The following is an 18,015-nucleotide window of genomic DNA, read 5'->3' on the forward strand; positions in this document are numbered from 1 at the left end:
ATAATACTGTTCTCAGTCGAGGACAGTCGAAGCGTAGAGCATTGCAGATCAAGCATCCATCTGCCGCTCATCAAAAAGCAGTTGTAAAGCAGAGAATGTTAGAATACACACACACACACTCAAAGTTTTGTGTTTTGATGAAACATTATTTTTCATTTGTATACAGTCTATAAGCATAATGTTGACCTGTTGATGCCAGGTTTATTCACCCAGAGGGCCTGCCGTCTGACTACACCATCACCATGCTGTTCCGCCTGCTGCCCCAAACACCAGAGGAGCCCTTTGCATTATGGGAAATCCTCAACAGTGGAAACGAGCCCTTAGTTGGTGTCATCCTGGACAGTGAGTACTGAATTTGTGTGGGTGTGTCTCTGTGTGTGTTTTGTATGTGTGCTTGGCTAATCCACAGACAAGAGCAGCTCTACAGGGAGTCCTCCTGCATGCTGCTATGAGGCTGTACTTTTTTGGAATCTAAAATCGAACATATTTGCTTTGAAATTGTGTGTTGTGAGTGGAGCTGGTGTTTATATGTGTTAACTACAAGAGTTTTAAGATCACTATCTCTCTTTCTCTGTGTGTGAGTACAGATTCAGGGAAAACACTAACGTTCTTCAATAATGACTATAAGGGTGATTTTCAGACTGTTACGTTTGACGGTCCTGAAATTAAAAAAATCTTCTATGGCAGTTTTCACAAGGTCAGTACTCTCACATCCTTATTGTTTGTTGAATAGAACCTCACCAGTAGACCCATGTTGGCTAACAGCTGATATTGGTCACTAATAGGACTTTTATTTCTGTTAAAAAGTGCAGGCATCAAGAGTTTTAGTTTAACTACTAAATCTACTGCTGTAATGTACTCACCAGTATACAAATAAAACAACCCATAAAGGGTCTTAATTTTTTGTCAAATGGTAATAAATGTGACATGGTAAACAACAGTAAACCATGTTCATGTATTCAGTTATTTAATTTGCTGCTAAATCACAATAAAAAGGTCACTGAATGAAACACAACTATGAATATCAGGAAATTGTTCAAGTACAAATGCATTCTTAGTAAGAACAGCTTCCAGTGTTTCTAGTGAGTTGTTTAATTAAATGTAAAGTATTGGCATTTAGCTACAGCAAAGTACATTTTAACTGAACACAATCCAAGCAATTGAGGGTTAAGGGCCTTACTTGTAGGCAATTGGCTGCCTAGCAGAAGTGAGGCTAGGACCAGCAACCTGGTTCTAGCAACTGACATCAGTTATTTAATAGTAAATTATTCTTTTTAATAATTACTCTTTTAAATTGAAAATCTGGGTTGCCTAGCGTGGCTCTTTATATGCAGCTTTGTTTAGAAACCCAACACTGGTTGGTAATAAGCGGCAACAGATTGGACACGTGTCAGAGGGGGTGTGTGGTGATTAGGCTCTCCTTGATCAGAATGGGAGAAATTAAAAGACTAGATTGAAAGATAAAGGGTGGAAAATCCAGAAAAAAAACTAAAATGCAATACTAAAACAACTGACATTGTTTTATTGACTTATTAGTATTGATACTATTTGATATTGTCATTGCTATTGTTTTAATTATTAAGACAATAAAATGTATTTAATGACAATGAGCATCATGTCACTGACCTGTATGTCTTTGTGTATGTGTAGCTCCATATAGCAGTGAGTAAGACACTGGCACAGGTGATGGTGGACTGTAAACTTGCTGGAGAAAAGCCCATTAATGCTGCTGGAAACATCACCACTGATGGCATGGAGGTTTTGGGACGGATGGTGCGATCTAGGGGAGTCAAGGACAACTCAGCAGCGGTACTTTAGGGTTTTTTGGTGTTTTGGGTTCCTTGTTTTAATACGTGGGATGACAGCAGAATGATTTGTTAATGTTTATGGTAATAAATGTACTCAGACCTTCGAACATGGGATTTCACAAAGCTTTATGTGTGTGTGTGTGTGTGTGTGTGTGTGTAGATCCAGCTCCAGTCTTTCGATATTGTGTGCAGCACATCATGGGCTCGTCGAGACAAGTGCTGCGATCTTCCCAGTCTGGTGAGTTTGTCCCAACAACATTAACAGTGTGTTTTAACATGATAGTTTCTGAAAGAAATACAGCTTTGTTTAAAAATTAGACAATAAGTCAAGACATGCTGAGTGTCGAGCGTTTGCTTTTCTAGTTTAAAATATAAGCTTTTAGGCTAATGTTGCTAACAAATAAGCTTTTACCGAGCTTTACTTGAATGTTAGCTAAAACTGTGTCGAAAATAATTGCTTTAAGTAGATTAGAATACTAAATATATATATTGAGGTGGCACAGCTGTAAATAAGGCAAGCCCACTACCGCTGGGATTCAGGGTTCAAATCCCCAGTGGTGCTATTAGTTGGTTGAGCCTCTACATGCAGTCACTTGTAATCTCACGGTTGGACTACTGCAACTCCCTCCTGGCAGGTGCTCCCATGTCCACTACCAAACCCTTGCAACTCATTCAAAATGCAGCTGCTCGCCTGGTTTTTAACCAACCTAAACGCTGCCACATCACCCCACTGCTGTGTTCTCTTCACTGGCTTCCTGTAGCTGCACACATTCAGTTTAAAACACTGATGCTCGCCTACAAAGCCAAAAATGGACCAGCCCCAAGCTACCTTCATGGTCTAATCAAACCCCGCTCTGTACCACACAACCTCCAAGCCACTAGTCTCGCTCGACTCGATCCTCCACCCAGGACTCGAGGAAGACGAGCATCAGCATCAAGCCTCTTCTCTGTTCTAGCACCCAAGTGGTGGAACGAACTTCCTCTGTCTGTCCGAACATCTGAGTCTCTCGCTGTCTTTAAAAAACGATTAAAAACCTTCATCACCTCTTTACTAAACACTTAAGCTGACTTGTACTTACTTACTAACTCTCTTATTCATTTCTTGAAATTGGACTGTTGTTTACTTAAACTAGAGTAAGGTAATGTTTACTATGGAAGCACTTCTATAAGTCGCTCTAGATAAGAGCGTCTACTAAATGCCGAAATTGTAAATGTAAAATACAGACATAAGACCCAGGATGAATTGGTGTCCTGTCTAGGGTTTGTGCTTAATTAGCTTAGTCTTAATATGTAAATGTGGTTTAACAGTTCATCAGCTTCTACATTGCTTGTAACATTGCTACTCTGTTCACGTCTGTGTTTACTACAGAGAAAGGAAGCTGATTGCCCTGCTCTACCTCGAGCCTGTACATGCTCTCAGGACAGCAAAGGCCCTGCTGGCCCACCTGGACCACTGGTACACACACACACACACCACAGATTTGCAATACAGGACATTAGAGACAATCAAAAATTCGTACAGTTCTATTAAGCATGGAGGCGCAGATGACTGACAGTGACATTTGTTTAATCAGGCAGTCTCTGTACCTTATCAGTGTTAAATCACTGCAGCTAGGAGAGCCTTTCAAATACCAGCTTTATTTTCATCATAGCGATGGGCTTTTTGTATTGTGCTTTGCCGACTCTGCATGTCTCTGTGGGCTGAGTGCACTGTGGAGAGTAGAGTAGGGTTATGTCCCCATGGGCTTTTGTTTTCTTTTCTTCCTTTCCTTTTTCTTTCCCTACCCTGCCCTGCTTTTACTTTATTTTACTTTACCTTACCTTAGTTTACTTTACCTGATTTTACCTTACCTTACCCTACTATACCTTACCCTACTTTACCTTACCCAACTTTACTATACCTTACCCTACTTTACCTTACCTTAGTTTACTTTACCTAATTTTACCTTACCTTACCCTACTATACCTTACCCTACTTTACCTTACCCAACTTTACTTTACCTTACCCTACTTTACCTTACCTTAGTTTACTTTACCTGATTTTACCTTACCTTACCCTACTATACCTTACCCTACTTTACCTTACCTTAGTTTACTTTACCTAATTTTACCTTACCTTACCCTACTATACCTTACCCTACTTTACCTTACCCAACTTTACTTTACCTTACCCTACTTTACCTTACCTTAGTTTACTTTACCTGATTTTACCTTACCTTACCCTACTATACCTTACCCTACTTTACCTTACCCAACTTTACTTTACCTTACCCTACTTTACCTTACCTTAGTTTACTTTACCTGATTTTACCTTACCTTACCCTACTATACCTTACCCTACTTTACCTTACCCTACTATACCTTACCCTACTTTACCTTACCCAACTTTACTTTACCTTACCCTACTTTACCTTACCTTAGTTTACTTTACCTGATTTTACCTTACCTTACCCTACTATACCTTACCCTACTTTACCTTACCCTACTATACCTTACCCTACTTTACCTTACCCTACTATACCTTACCATACTTTACCTTACCCAACTTTACTTTACCTTACCCTACTTTACCTTACCTTAGTTTACTTTACCTGATTTTACCTTACCTTACCCTACTATACCTTACCCTACTTTACCTTACCCAACTTTACTTTACCTTACCCTACTTTACCTTACCTTACCCTACTTTACCTTACCCAACTTTACCTTACCTTACCCTCCTTTACCTTACCCAACTTTACCTTACCTTACCCTCCTTTACCTTACCCAACTTTACCTCACCTTACTTTACCTTATCTTACTACCTTACCTTACTCTACTTTACCTTACCTTAGTTTACTTTACCTTACCCTACCTTATCTTACCTTACTACCTTACCTTACCCTACTTTACCTTATCTTACCCTACTGTACCCTACCTTACCATACTTTACATTTACATTTACATTTTCAGCATTTAGCAGACGCTTTTATCCAAAGCGACTTACAGTTATGACTGAACACAGTTTTTTTTGAGCAATTGAGGGTTAAGGACCTTGCTCAGGGGCCCAACAGTGGCAACTTGGCGGTGGTGGGGCTTGAACCGGCAACCTTTTGATTACTAGTCCAGTACCTTAACCACTGAGCTATCACTGCTTTACCTTACCCTACTTTACCTTACCTTACCCTACTTTACCTTACCCTACCCTACTTTACCTTACCTTACCTTACTCTACTTTACCTTACCTTACCCTACTTTACCTTACCCTACCCTACTTTACCTTACCTTACCTTACTCTACTTTACCTTACCCTAATTTACCTTACATTGGCCTACTTTATCCTACCATACTTTACCTTACCCTACTTGACCTTACCCTACTTTATTTTACCTTACCCTACTTTACCTTACCTTACCCTACTTTACCTTACCCTACTATATCTTACCTTACCCTACTTTACCTTACCTTACCCTACTTTACCTTACCCTACTATATCTTACCTTACCCTACTTTACCTTACCTTACTCTATTTTACCTTACCTTACCTTACTATATCTTACCTTACCCTACTTTACCTTACCTTACCTTACCCTACTTTACCTTACCTTACTATATCTTACCTTACCCTACTTTACCTTACCTTACCTTACCCTACTTTACCTTACCCTACTATATCTTACCTTACCCTACTTTACCTTACCTTACCTTACTCTACTTTACCTTACCTTACCATACTTTACCTTACCTTGGCCTACTTTATCCTACCATACTTTACCTTACCCTACTTGACCTTACCCAACTTTACCTTACCTTACCCTCCTTTACCTTACAATATTTTACTCTACCATACATTGCCCTACTTTACCTTACACACTTTACCTTACCTTACTATCTTACCTTACCTTACTCTACTGTACCTTACCTTACTCTACTGTACCTTACCTTACTCTACTTTACCTTACCCAACTTTACCTTACTTTACCCTACGTTACCTTACCTTACTACCTTACCCTACTTTACCTTACCTTACCCTACTATAACTTACCTTACCCTACTTTACCTTAACTTACCCTATTATATCTTACCTTACCCTACTTTACCTTACCCTACATGACTCTACCTTACCCTACTTTACCTTTCCCTACTTCACCCTACTCTACTTTACCTTACCTTACCCTACTTTACCTTACCCTACTTTACCTTACCTTACTTTACCTTATCTTACTGCTCTACCTTACCCTACTTTACTTTACCTTACCCTACTTTACCCTATTCTACTTTTCCTTACCTTACTTTATCTTACCTTACCATACCAAACATTACCTTTCCCTACTTTACCTTACCTTACCTTACTTTACTTTACCCTACCTTACTCTACCTTACCTTACCCTACTTCTAATGATACTAATGTTTGTGCAGCTTTGTGTTATTCGTTTGTTGGAACTGTGGAGGCCAGATAACAACTAATAGAAATAATATGGAAAGAATATTGCTAGTATTAAAGTATTTTTTTAATACTGCTGTATGTGTAACTCTTCACTGGTGCATTGTATCACAATCTCACTATGCTAACTTACAGGTATATTGCTACTGTTATGCATAATAGTGTAATGCATAAATAATGACAACCTCTTTTACTTTTAACTGTTATGTGTGTGTATCACAGGGAGGTCCTGGTATCAGAGGGGCAAGAGGAGATCGAGGAGAACCTGGCCCTGTGGTACAGTCTCCTTATTTACTAACAGATTTACTACCACTGAGCTCCTACACTGCATCAGGTGCTGCATATGTGATTGTCCATTCATTGATATAAGAGTGTGTTTGTGTTACAGGGACCAACTGGTTCAGTGGGAGATGCAGGAGTACCAGGACCTCAAGGCCTTGCCGGCCCTCAGGGGCCTAGCGGACGTTCCATCAGAGGCCCGCCGGTAAAACAATTGCAAATACACACATTATCTTTTGAATGTAATTTTAAAAGTAATTATAATATTTATAGATCTTGCTCTTTACACAATGGAAACTTAAAAGCAGTGCTAAAAGAAAGAAAACAACAAAACAATCTGTCCTAGCTCAGTTTTGGTAACTTCTTATTAAAAACAAAACAAACAGAACAAAAGGGCGAACTAATGTAGAAGCACACACTTGCAAAGAATCCACAAAAAGTAAATAGACAAAAACAGCAAAGTCATACGATGGGTGACTATAGTTGTTATTACAAGAGCTGCTTAAACAAAGCTCAGTTAATTGTCGCTTTGTCTCAAACAAACAAACAAGAGATCATGAACAACTTGTCTTCTCAATATTCTCTTGCCATGCGTCTCTCTATTCATCTTTGTTTCCCAAAGCCCTTCATTCCCCAAAATGTAATTGGTGGCTGGAAGGCCTTGGTGTCAGTTCACGTCAATGAGCTATCGTCCATGTAGCCAAGCAAACTGGCTAAACAAAACACCAAGTAGAAAGGAATTAGATTTCATTGTGCAGATTAAACAGGGAGAATTTTTAATTTTTTTTTAAAGAAATAAAGTACCCAATTGATAAATACAAAGTAACAAAGGAATAATGAAAGAAAATACTATGTCTGTAGCCCACTATAAAAAAGGGGACAGTAAAGAGAACTTTCTGCGTTACCCAGCAACAGCCAATATCAAGTGGACACTCCAGCCACCTGTTAAGGATTGGTGCCCAGATGCTGCCTTGCACCTAGTGTTTTTCGTTGACACTAGAGACTCTGTGACTCTAACCAGGATAAAATGGTTAATGAAATTGATAAATGAAGTTAAATTATAGCAACGTTAACATGTACTGCTGTTATGTGTGCACTGAAAATGCCAAAGAGATTATTGTATTGGCAACCATTCTGAGCACTGACTGTAATACTATAGAAATAATGATGCATTATGTAATTTACAAAAAAAAAAAACGGTTATAATTTGATTTACAAATAAAGGTCAAATCTATGTTCTTGTTTGTATGTGTGTTATTAGGGTGGTCCAGGTGAGAGAGGAGAGAAAGGAGATGTAGGAGGTCTAGGTCCTCAGGTAAGTTCATCGTATCAACAAAATTTGCAATTAAAGTCATTTTTCTAAACTACTATGATAAAATCCTTAATTGCACAGATTCCTTCCTCCAGCAGTGGGGAACTGGAACCATTTAAACTAGGGATGTCCCGATCACGTTTTTTTGTTCCCGATACCGATCCCGATTATTAATTTTGATCCCGATCCGATACCGATTCTCAAACCGATACTTGTATTTTCTAGATATTGTCTAGATAAGAACTAGATAATACTGTTCACACAGTGCACACTTCAAGTACATTACAGTTATTCAAATTAATACAGTGTAATGTATATGTTTAACAACTGAATAGCTCTGCAGTGCTGAAGGGAAAAATGCTGCATCCAAGCTATTGGCTTAATGTTTTTGTATTTTTACAAAATCAATCAAAATGAGTGAGATAATTACAGTTTTACTTTAAACTTTACATTAGAAGAAAAAAAAATCTGTTTAATGCAGTGATACACTAAAAATGAACAGAAATCTGTGTAGCAGCTTAACTTGAATATAAGAAAAAAAGTTACTTGAAAGCATTACAGTAAAACCTGAAATGGAAAGGCTCTTTTGTTATGAAGGAAAGCCAGTTCTTAAAGTGCTTGTATTGTGACAATGGTTTGATGGACGTTTGTACACGAAGTGCCTTCCGTAGAACATGAAACAGCGTGCTTGACTCAGCTGTCCAGTATTCGGTACTGTAACAGAAGTTAATAAAGTGTTCTGCTCCCGACAATATGGGAATATACGGTGTATTTATTTCTTTATTAAACGAGTGCATCACTACGATGTTTTGTAAACCGGAGTGATCCTTGACTCACACACCATATAAACAGTAAAATTCTACAGTAATGAACGCAGCTCTGCTACTACCGGCTCGTGAAGCGCTTGCATTACAGACGTTACACTTCACACTGCGGTGTTGGACTTGTTTTACCTTCCAGTTTAAACTATTTCCACACACCGGACATGCTGACGTAAAACAAAAGATCGGGATTAAGATCGGGTTTAATAAAGCCGATTCCGATCAATTAAAAAATGCCTTGATCGGCCCCGATCCCGATCTTTGAGATCGGATCGGGACATCCCTAATTTAAACATAAAGTGATGCCCATCCACCGTGCTGCAGGCACTGGTTTATAACACAATATTCTTGAGATAAATGTGAGGCCACTTGTCCAGCAGCTTAATTTGGCCCAAAACACAGCCATGCAACAGGACACAGCAAACAGACATCTGAATGGATAAAGAAGAAAACAATCAAGATTTTGTAATGGTTTTAAAGTTCTTGTTTGTTTAGTGATCTTCCTATGGTTGCTACTGACACATTTGTCCCAGTTTTCATCATACCATCCTAAAAGGGGGTTTTCCACATTGTCCTGGAATTTTAGGTTCGCTGCTGCACCATAACTTAAGAATTTCTGGACAACACTTCTAATTCTGGTTCCAGACCTTTCTCTAGTTCTAGGACTACACAAGGTCTTGGAAATGTTCTTATACCCACAGCCCTACTGGCACACTGAAATTATTTACTCTCTCAGATTTTGTGGCAGTTCCTTGATTTTCACCATGGTTATAACACACCTTGATCGTTTGAATCTTTGGGTAGTGTTTATATAAATAAATAGCAAATAAAGGGCTGTTTTTAAGTCCCAATGGCTAATTCCTGTTGTAACCCAACTTTAGGTCATACATACTAGGAGTAGGTTTTAGGATCAGTCATTTATATGAAGGTGTTGAATAATTGTAACATGGCAGTAATAACAAAATATCCTGCTACTAAAATATACATGAATAATTTGCTCAGTTACTGCATCATTTAATTTTTAATTTATTTATTTTTTTAATGCAGGGAGTGCCAGGGACTCCAGGAACTCCAGGGCGGGAAGGTCAACCAGGACCCAGGGTAACGTTGTTTTCTCACTACAGAGAACTGTGGCTTGAATATGAATAGCTGTGATTTGCTGGTTTGGCTGTCACTAATAAGTGTGTCTTGCTCTGCAGGGTTTGCCTGGTAAAGATGGACCACAGGGCAGAGTGGGTCCTCCAGGAAGTATTGTAAGTTTACAAAAACTCACAGATAATTTCAACATGGCGATTCACAATACAGACATGGAGGAGGCAGCTGTTCTGTTCACACAGGCACAATTTAAATTTAATAATACACCAGTTTACATCTGTATGTAGTGAATTACATAGCCTGGACAGGGCCCAATTCATCACCAATTCATCATTCGGCCACGCTCAGACTTAGCCAATAATGTCTGTGTAGATGTCAGCCAATTGCACTGCTGAGATTTGAACCTGGATGTCAGCAGTGATGGACCAGCGTAATAAACCGCTGCACCACCCGAGTGCCTAAGCCTAAAAATACAAAACAACAATCTGTTAATACTTTATTAGTGCTTTCTTGCCAGGTTAGTATCAAATGACTTAGTTCTCCTGTGTATTAGTAGTACCATGGTGTTGGCACCACTTTTTATCTGAGTGACGACAAGTAAAAGACTTTAGTACAAAATACTGCCAAATAGTCCTGCGGTGTTTAAGACAGCGGCTGATGCAAATCTGTTTCACTGTTGCAGCTTCCTTTTCTTTAAGTGTATGTGTATGAGTCTTAAGTCTTTGACACTCAATTTACAGTTCATGACAAAAATAAAATAACCTTGTTAGCAAAAAATATAACTTATTTTCATCTGGGTTTGGGATTGTCACTGAGAGCACACTGACAGGTGCATCTTTCAATGGCTAGGCTGCTCGGAGTAAATTTACGTTTACATTTTCGGCATTTAGCAGAAGTGACGTACAGTACTGTGACAGTATACAATCTAAGCAATTGGGGGTTAAGGCCTTGCCCAACAGCAGCAACATAGCAGTATTGGGACTTAAACCAGAGCCCTTCTGATTACTAGTCCAGTACCTTAACCACTAGGCTACAACATCCCTAAAATTCAGTCGTGTCAACATTGTATCACATCACACTTATGGCATTTAGCAGACAAAGGAACTTCCAGTTGTGACCGTTTACAATCCAAGCAATTGAGGATTAAGGGCCTTGACCAACAGTGGTAATTTGGCAGATGTGGCGTTCGAACCTGCAACCTTTTGATGACTAGTCCAGTACCTTAACCACTTAACCACCACTGTCCCAATTATTCGATACTCCAGCTATGCTATTGTGCAGTTGGGCATCTACATACAGTACAGACATGATTGGCTATGAATTGTAGAGTGTCTAAGGCTCCACAATAGATTGGCGCCCGGTCCGTGGTGTGTTACGGCATTGCACTCAGTGATTTCAGGAAAACCGGGCCCATTGCGACCCTGACTTGCCACTACTGTCATTTGGAGACGCTTCAAAGGGTGCAGTTAAACCATACTGATAAGCTACAAAGCCACAGCAAGTGATTTGAGGATCAGTACATGTGGGATTGTTATCTAAAATGCAAACCTGGTGATTTCATAGCTTACTGGTTTCCATACTGTATTTTTCACACAATATACTTCGTCTAATTTAAAGTGGATATCAACAGTTTGCTTTATTGGCGACACTTTAAAAAGGTCAACAGCAAACTGGGTCAAAGTTAAATCAGATAAGCTGAGGCCCTGCAATGGATTCAGTGTTTGATTCCCCAGCATTGCTATCGGCCAGTTGGGCATCTACATACAGACATGATTGGCAATGTCTGAGGAGGGGGGAGTGGCCAAAGACCTGTGATGGATTGGCGTCCTGTCCTGCATTCATGTTACTGCATTGCGTTCAGTGATTCTGGGGAAACCAGACTGGACCCCGACCAGAATAAAGCAGTGGTAAAACATGTAAGTAAAATAAAATGAAATTAAGAAATACACACCCACACATCTCTAGATGTGTGTGCTAAAGGACTAGATTGAAATATTTGTTTCTAATTCCACTTTTTGGGTCCTTGATTAATACATAAGCCTGATTAAACTGTAATAATCCTCACTGATTAGAATAAACAGCAATCCTTCTTCCATCTCTTTCATCTATGATCTTACTATGTGAGCGTGTTTCTGCCTGCCCTGTTTGCAGTGTTAACACGAGAGCAACCCTTCCAAACTCTTCCCATCCAGCAATCACATCATTAACAAGGCCCCTGTCTTTGATCCTTTCATCCCACCACCATCCCATTAAACTTTGTATTTTTAAGCTGGAAGTAAGTGGCTATGTGTTGTTACAGCTGCCGTCTCCTCTCTGCAGGGAGGACCAGGAGCTCCTGGAGCACCGGGTGAGAATGGCCCTTCTGGAGCCACCGGAGGTCAGGGACCACCGGTAAGAACACAAAGGAGTGTTTGCGTGTGCTGGCCTGTGTGTTTGGATTGTGTATACAGATATGGTTATTTGATGTGTCTGGGTCAAAAGGAGGTCATAACTTTTTTTTTTTTGCAAATAATTTCCAACGTTTTACTTTTTTGTGGGTGATTACTTGTTTATTACTATACACTTACCGTAGCTATTTTCAGTAATGTCAAAGGTTACACTTTGGTGCCATCGGTCTGACGGTTCACTTATCAGTAAGGCTCTACCTAATTCACGGCCATGATAATCGTTTCGCGAACTATGAAACGAACCTTTTCCCATATAATATGCAATCTGCTGTGAAATTCAAAATTGAAGGTTTAATTGTGTTTAGCGATTTAACGTTTTTCATTTGTGTAATGTTCAAGTGTCTCACGTTTAATGGTTAATTTGCACTATGAGGCAGTTCTAGCAATCCTACAGTAATTTAGTTATCAATCGGTTAGTTCAAAATATCAAAATGTAAAGCAGCTAAAACACTACTTAGGTAACTGAGCTTGGAAAACTCCCAACCAATTCTGTGTCAAAACAAGGATGAGTATGAGTCTTGCACCATCGCTGGATGTTTTAGGTTTACATTAAACCATTAAGGTAGCTGTGCTGTGTATTGTAGCTTCCATTTATTCTATCATTCAGTTAATGAGTGTTATTTAATGTCTGCTGTGAAATGTGGCACTTTTCTTTAAAAAAAACTGTGAAATCTGTGATTTAAAAAAAAAAACTGAATCAGGAAGTAATGGCAGACTTTTACTGAACTGTTTTTGATCTCACTGATGAGAATTTCTTTGATGAGTAATTGAAGTTCAACAATTACTGATTTTTACAGATTTTTTTTCATGGTAAGATTTAGTTTTTGAATGTGGGATATGTGATGGCAATTTTAAATGAACACCTGTATACGTGTTTGTCTTAGGGTCTTCCAGGTTCCAAAGGAGACAAGGGGGAAAGAGTAAGTGCCCTTAAATGTATTCTTATAAATGTGAAATGAATCCATGATCTCAGGTGCCTGTGCATGTGCATTTGTGTATAATTGTTATTGAGTGCTGCTGCTCTTTATTTAAACCAACGCCTTGTTATATCTGCCATGTAGACAACATTAAAATACGATCAAGTTGTTCAGCTTAAGTTCTTTTTTTACTTTTTGTCAGTTAAATATTTGAGAGAATTAACACATTTCTGATTCTTGTTTTTATTCCAGTTTACAAAATGTCCCAACATTTCTGGAAATATGGTTTTAAGTGTACAGCTTGAAAATGTGAAAACAATGACAAAACCAAAACAAAACATAAATTATAGCTTACTCAAACATGACTGTGCAAGCTATGTGGCACTTTATTTCTGTAAATTGTTAGAAAATTGATTGTTGTGTGTGTGTGTGTGTGTGTGTGTGTGTCACTACAGGGTGATACACAGCCCACATCATCAGTCGAAACCATTGCCAGACAAGTGTGTGAGCAGCTCATACAGAGTGAGTCTATATCTGACACATGGAGACATATACAAGTGTATTCTAGTTCCTTGCTTTACAGCCTCAGTGTCAATTACATGTGCTCATTTATTCAAGATACACCTTTATGAACAAAAGTATTTTGACAACGCTTTTATTTTTTAAAATTCACATGTTTTAGCCATGTTTTAACAATTGCTAACAGGTGTAATAAATCAATTCTGCTCAGTCCAAAGTGTTTCTGCATTGCACCCAGTGTTTCCTGGTAGACTTGAACCCATCATGACCCTGACCAAGAAAATGTTTAATGAAGTTAAGGAAATATAGTGGTATTCACTTATATAATGATCATATTTAGAAACTAAAACAAAATGATGGGCACTTAGATGGAGGTTAAGGTCAGGACAGTGACATTTTCAGGTTCAAATCCTTCATCAGAGCATGTTTTAACAATTGCTAACAGGTGTAATAAATCAATTCTGCTTTCAACTTTGCAGCTACAGTTTATGGAAGGCCCTTTTTTTGTTTCAGCATGAATGTACCCTTGTGCACAAAGCAAGCACTATAAAGACATGAAAGCCTGGGTTAAAAAAAACTCCAGTGGTCTGCACAGAGCACTTACTGGAATGAACTGGAACATCAATTGAGGCTTTTTGACCAACATTAGTGTGCAGCTTTACAAATGTTATTTTGGCTGAATGGGCACAGATTCCCACAGACATACGTATCTTACAAGCTATGCCTGAGCTGGAATGGCCAAAGCCCTGCAATGGATTGGCGCTCTGTCCAAAGTGTTTCTGCATTGCACCCAGTGTTTCCTGGTAGACTTGAACCCATCATGACCCTGACCAAGAAAATGTTTAATGAAGTTAAGGAAATATAGTGGTATTCACTTATATATACAGTGTATCACAAAAGTGAGTACACCCCTCATATTTCTGTAAATATTTCATTATATCTTTTCATGGGACAACACTATAGAAATAAAACTTGGATATAACTTAGAGTAGTCAGTGTACAACTTGTATAGCAGTGTAGATTTACTGTCTTCTGAAAATAACTCAACACACAGCCATTAATGTCTAAATGGCTGGCAACATACAGTAAGTGAGTACACCCCACAGTGAACATGTCCAAATTGTGCCCAAAGTGTCAATATTTTGTGTGACCACCATTATTATACAGCACTGCCTTAACCCTCCTGGGCATGGAATTCACCAGAGCTGCACAGGTTGCTACTGGAATCCTCTTCCACTCCTCCATGATGACATCACGGAGCTGGTGGATGTTAGACACCTTAAACTCCTCCACCTTCCACTTGAGGATGCGCCACAGGTGCTCAATTGGGTTTAGTCCATCACCTTTACCTTCAGCTTCCTCAGCAAGGCAGTTGTCATCTTGGAGGTTGTGTTTGGGGTCGTTATCCTGTTGGAAAACTGCCATGAGGCCCAGTTTTCGAAGGGAGGGGATCATGCTCTGTTTCAGAATGTCATAGTACATGTTGGAATTCATGTTTCCCTCAATGAACTGCAGCTCCCCAGTGCCAGCAACACTCATGCAGCCCAAGACCATGATGCTACCACCACCATGCTTGACTGTAGGCAAGATACAGTTGTCTTGGTACTTCTCACCAGGGCGCCGCCACACATGCTGGACACCATCTGAGCCAAACAAGTTTATCTCGGTCTCGTCAGACCACAGGGCATTCCAGTAATCCATGTTCTTGGACTGCTTGTCTTCAGCAAACTGTTTGCGGGCTTTCTTGTGCGTCAGCTTCCTTCTGGGATGACGACCATGCAGACCGAGTTGATGCAGTGTGCGGCGTATGGTCTGAGCACTGACAGGCTGACCTCCAACGTCTTCAACCTCTGCAGCAATGCTGGCAGCACTCATGTGTCTATTTTTTAAAGCCAACCTCTGGATATGACGCCGAACACGTGGACTCAACTTCTTTGGTCGACCCTGGCGAAGCCCGTTCCGAGTGGAACCTGTCCTGGAAAACCGCTGTATGACCTTGGCCACCATGCTGTAGCTCAGTTTCAGGGTGTTAGCAATCTTCTTATAGCCCAGGCCATCTTTGTGGAGAGCAACAATTCTATTTCTCACATCCTCAGAGAGTTCTTTGCCATGAGGTGCCATGTTGAATATCCAGTGGCCAGTATGAGAGAATTGTACCCAAAACACCAAATTTAACAGCCCTGCTCCCCATTTACACCTGGGACCTTGACACATGACACCAGGGAGGGACAACGACACATTTGGGCACAATTTGGACATGTTCACTGTGGGGTGTACTCACTTATGTTGCCAGCTATTTAGACATTAATGGCTGTGTGTTGAGTTATTTTCAGAAGACAGTAAATCTACACTGCTATACAAGTTGTACACTGACTACTCTAAGTTATATCCAAGTTTCATGTCTATAGTGTTGTCCCATGAAAAGATATAATGAAATATTTGCAGAAATGTGAGGGGTGTACTCACTTTTGTGATACACTGTATATATATACTGTATATATATATATATATATATATATATATATATATATATATATATATATATACAGTGTATCACAAAAGTGAGTACACCCCTCACATTTCTGCAGATATTTAAGTATATCTTTTCATGGGACAACACTGACAAAATGACACTTTGACACGATGAAAAGTAGTCTGTGTGCAGCTTATATAACAGTGTAAATTTATTCTTCCCTCAAAATAACTCAATATACAGCCATTAATGTCTAAACCACCGGCAACAAAAGTGAGTACACCCCTAAGAGACTACACCCCTAAATGTCCAAATTGAGCACTGCTTGTCATTTTCCCTCCAAAATGTCATGTGATTTGTTAGTGTTACTAGGTCTCAGGTGTGCATAGGGAGCAGGTGTGTTCAATTTAGTAGTACAGCTCTCACACTCTCTCATACTGGTCACTGAAAGTTTCAACATGGCACCTCATGGCAAAGAACTCTCTGAGGATCTTAAAAGACGAATTGTTGCGCTACATGAAGATGGCCAAGGCTACAAGAAGATTGCCAACACCCTGAAACTGAGCTGCAGCACAGTGGCCAAGATCATCCAGCGTTTTAAAAGAGCAGGGTCCACTCAGAACAGACCTCGCGTTGGTCGTCCAAAGAAGCTGAGTGCACGTGCTCAGCGTCACATCCAACTGCTGTCTTTGAAAGATAGGCGCAGGAGTGCTGTCAGCATTGCTGCAGAGATTGAAAAGGTGGGGTGTCAGCCTGTCAGTGCTCAGACCATACGCCGCACACTACATCAAATTGGTCTGCATGGCTGTCACCCCAGAAGGAAGCCTCTTCTGAAGTCTCTACACAAGAAAGCCTGCAAACAGTTTGCTGAAGACATGTCAACAAAGGACATGGATTACTGGAACCATGTCCTATGGTCTGATGAGACCAAGATTAATTTGTTTGGTTCAGATGGTCTCAAGCATGTGTGGCGGCAATCAGGTGAGGAGTACAAAGATAAGTGTGTCATGCCTACAGTCAAGCCTGGTGGTGGGAATGCCATGGTCTGGGGCTGCATGAGTGCAGCAGGTGTTGGGGAGTTACATTTCATTGAGGGACACATGAACTCCAATATGTACTGTGAAATACTGAAGAAGAGCATGATCCCCTCCCTCCGGAAACTGGGTCTCGGGCAGTGTTCCAGCATGATAATGACCCCAAACACACCTCTAAGACGACCACTGCTTTATTGAAGAGGCTGAGGGTAAAGGTGATGGACTGGCCAAGCATGTCTCCAGACCTAAACCCAATAGAACATCTTTGGGGCATCCTCAAGCGGAAGGTGCAGGAGCGCAAAGTCTCGAATATCCACCAGCTCCGTGATGTCGTCATGGAGGAGTGGAAAAGCATTCCAGTGGCAATCTGTGAAGCTCTGGTAAACTCCATGCCCAGGAGAGTTAAGGCAGTTCTGGGAAATAATGGTGGCCACACAAAATATTGACACTTCAGGAACTTTCACTAAGGGGTGTACTCACTTTTGTTGCCGGTGGTTTAGACATTAATGGCTGTATATTGAGTTATTTTGAGGGAAGAATAAATTTACACTGTTATATAAGCTGCACACAGACTACTTTTCATTGTGTCAAAGTGTCATTTTGTCAGTGCTGTCCCATGAAAAGATATACTTAAATATCTGCAGAAATGTGAGGGGTGTACTCACTTTTGTGATACACTGTATATATGTATATATATATATATATATATATATGTATATATATATATATATATATGTATATATATATATACAGTGTATCACAAAAGTGAGTACACCCCTCACATTTCTGCAGATATTTAAGTATATCTTTTCATGGGACAACACTGACAAAATGACACTTTGACACAATGAAAAGTAGTCTGTGTGCAGCTTATATAACAGTGTAAA

The 18,015-nt window shown here is 39.8% G+C and overlaps 1 protein-coding gene across 1 annotated transcript in view; it reads left to right on the top strand.

Annotated features, from left to right (window-relative positions):
• Positions 1 to 18,015, top strand: part of col14a1b (collagen, type XIV, alpha 1b) — a 73,588-nt gene that overhangs the window by 46,743 nt on the left and 8,830 nt on the right. Inside the window, exons 32-44 of the mRNA XM_063000392.1 lie at positions 200 to 342; positions 588 to 697; positions 1,651 to 1,809; positions 1,969 to 2,046; positions 3,178 to 3,264; positions 6,454 to 6,507; positions 6,620 to 6,715; positions 7,772 to 7,825; positions 9,691 to 9,744; positions 9,843 to 9,896; positions 12,058 to 12,129; positions 13,070 to 13,105; positions 13,558 to 13,624. Of these exons, the coding sequence (XP_062856462.1) occupies positions 200 to 342; positions 588 to 697; positions 1,651 to 1,809; positions 1,969 to 2,046; positions 3,178 to 3,264; positions 6,454 to 6,507; positions 6,620 to 6,715; positions 7,772 to 7,825; positions 9,691 to 9,744; positions 9,843 to 9,896; positions 12,058 to 12,129; positions 13,070 to 13,105; positions 13,558 to 13,624 (1,064 nt within the window). The remainder of the gene's footprint in view (positions 1 to 199; positions 343 to 587; positions 698 to 1,650; positions 1,810 to 1,968; positions 2,047 to 3,177; positions 3,265 to 6,453; positions 6,508 to 6,619; positions 6,716 to 7,771; positions 7,826 to 9,690; positions 9,745 to 9,842; positions 9,897 to 12,057; positions 12,130 to 13,069; positions 13,106 to 13,557; positions 13,625 to 18,015) is intronic.

The sequence above is a fragment of the Trichomycterus rosablanca genome, chromosome 1, assembly GCF_030014385.1.
Source record: "Trichomycterus rosablanca isolate fTriRos1 chromosome 1, fTriRos1.hap1, whole genome shotgun sequence".
NCBI classification, from domain to species: Eukaryota; Metazoa; Chordata; class Actinopteri; order Siluriformes; family Trichomycteridae; genus Trichomycterus; species Trichomycterus rosablanca.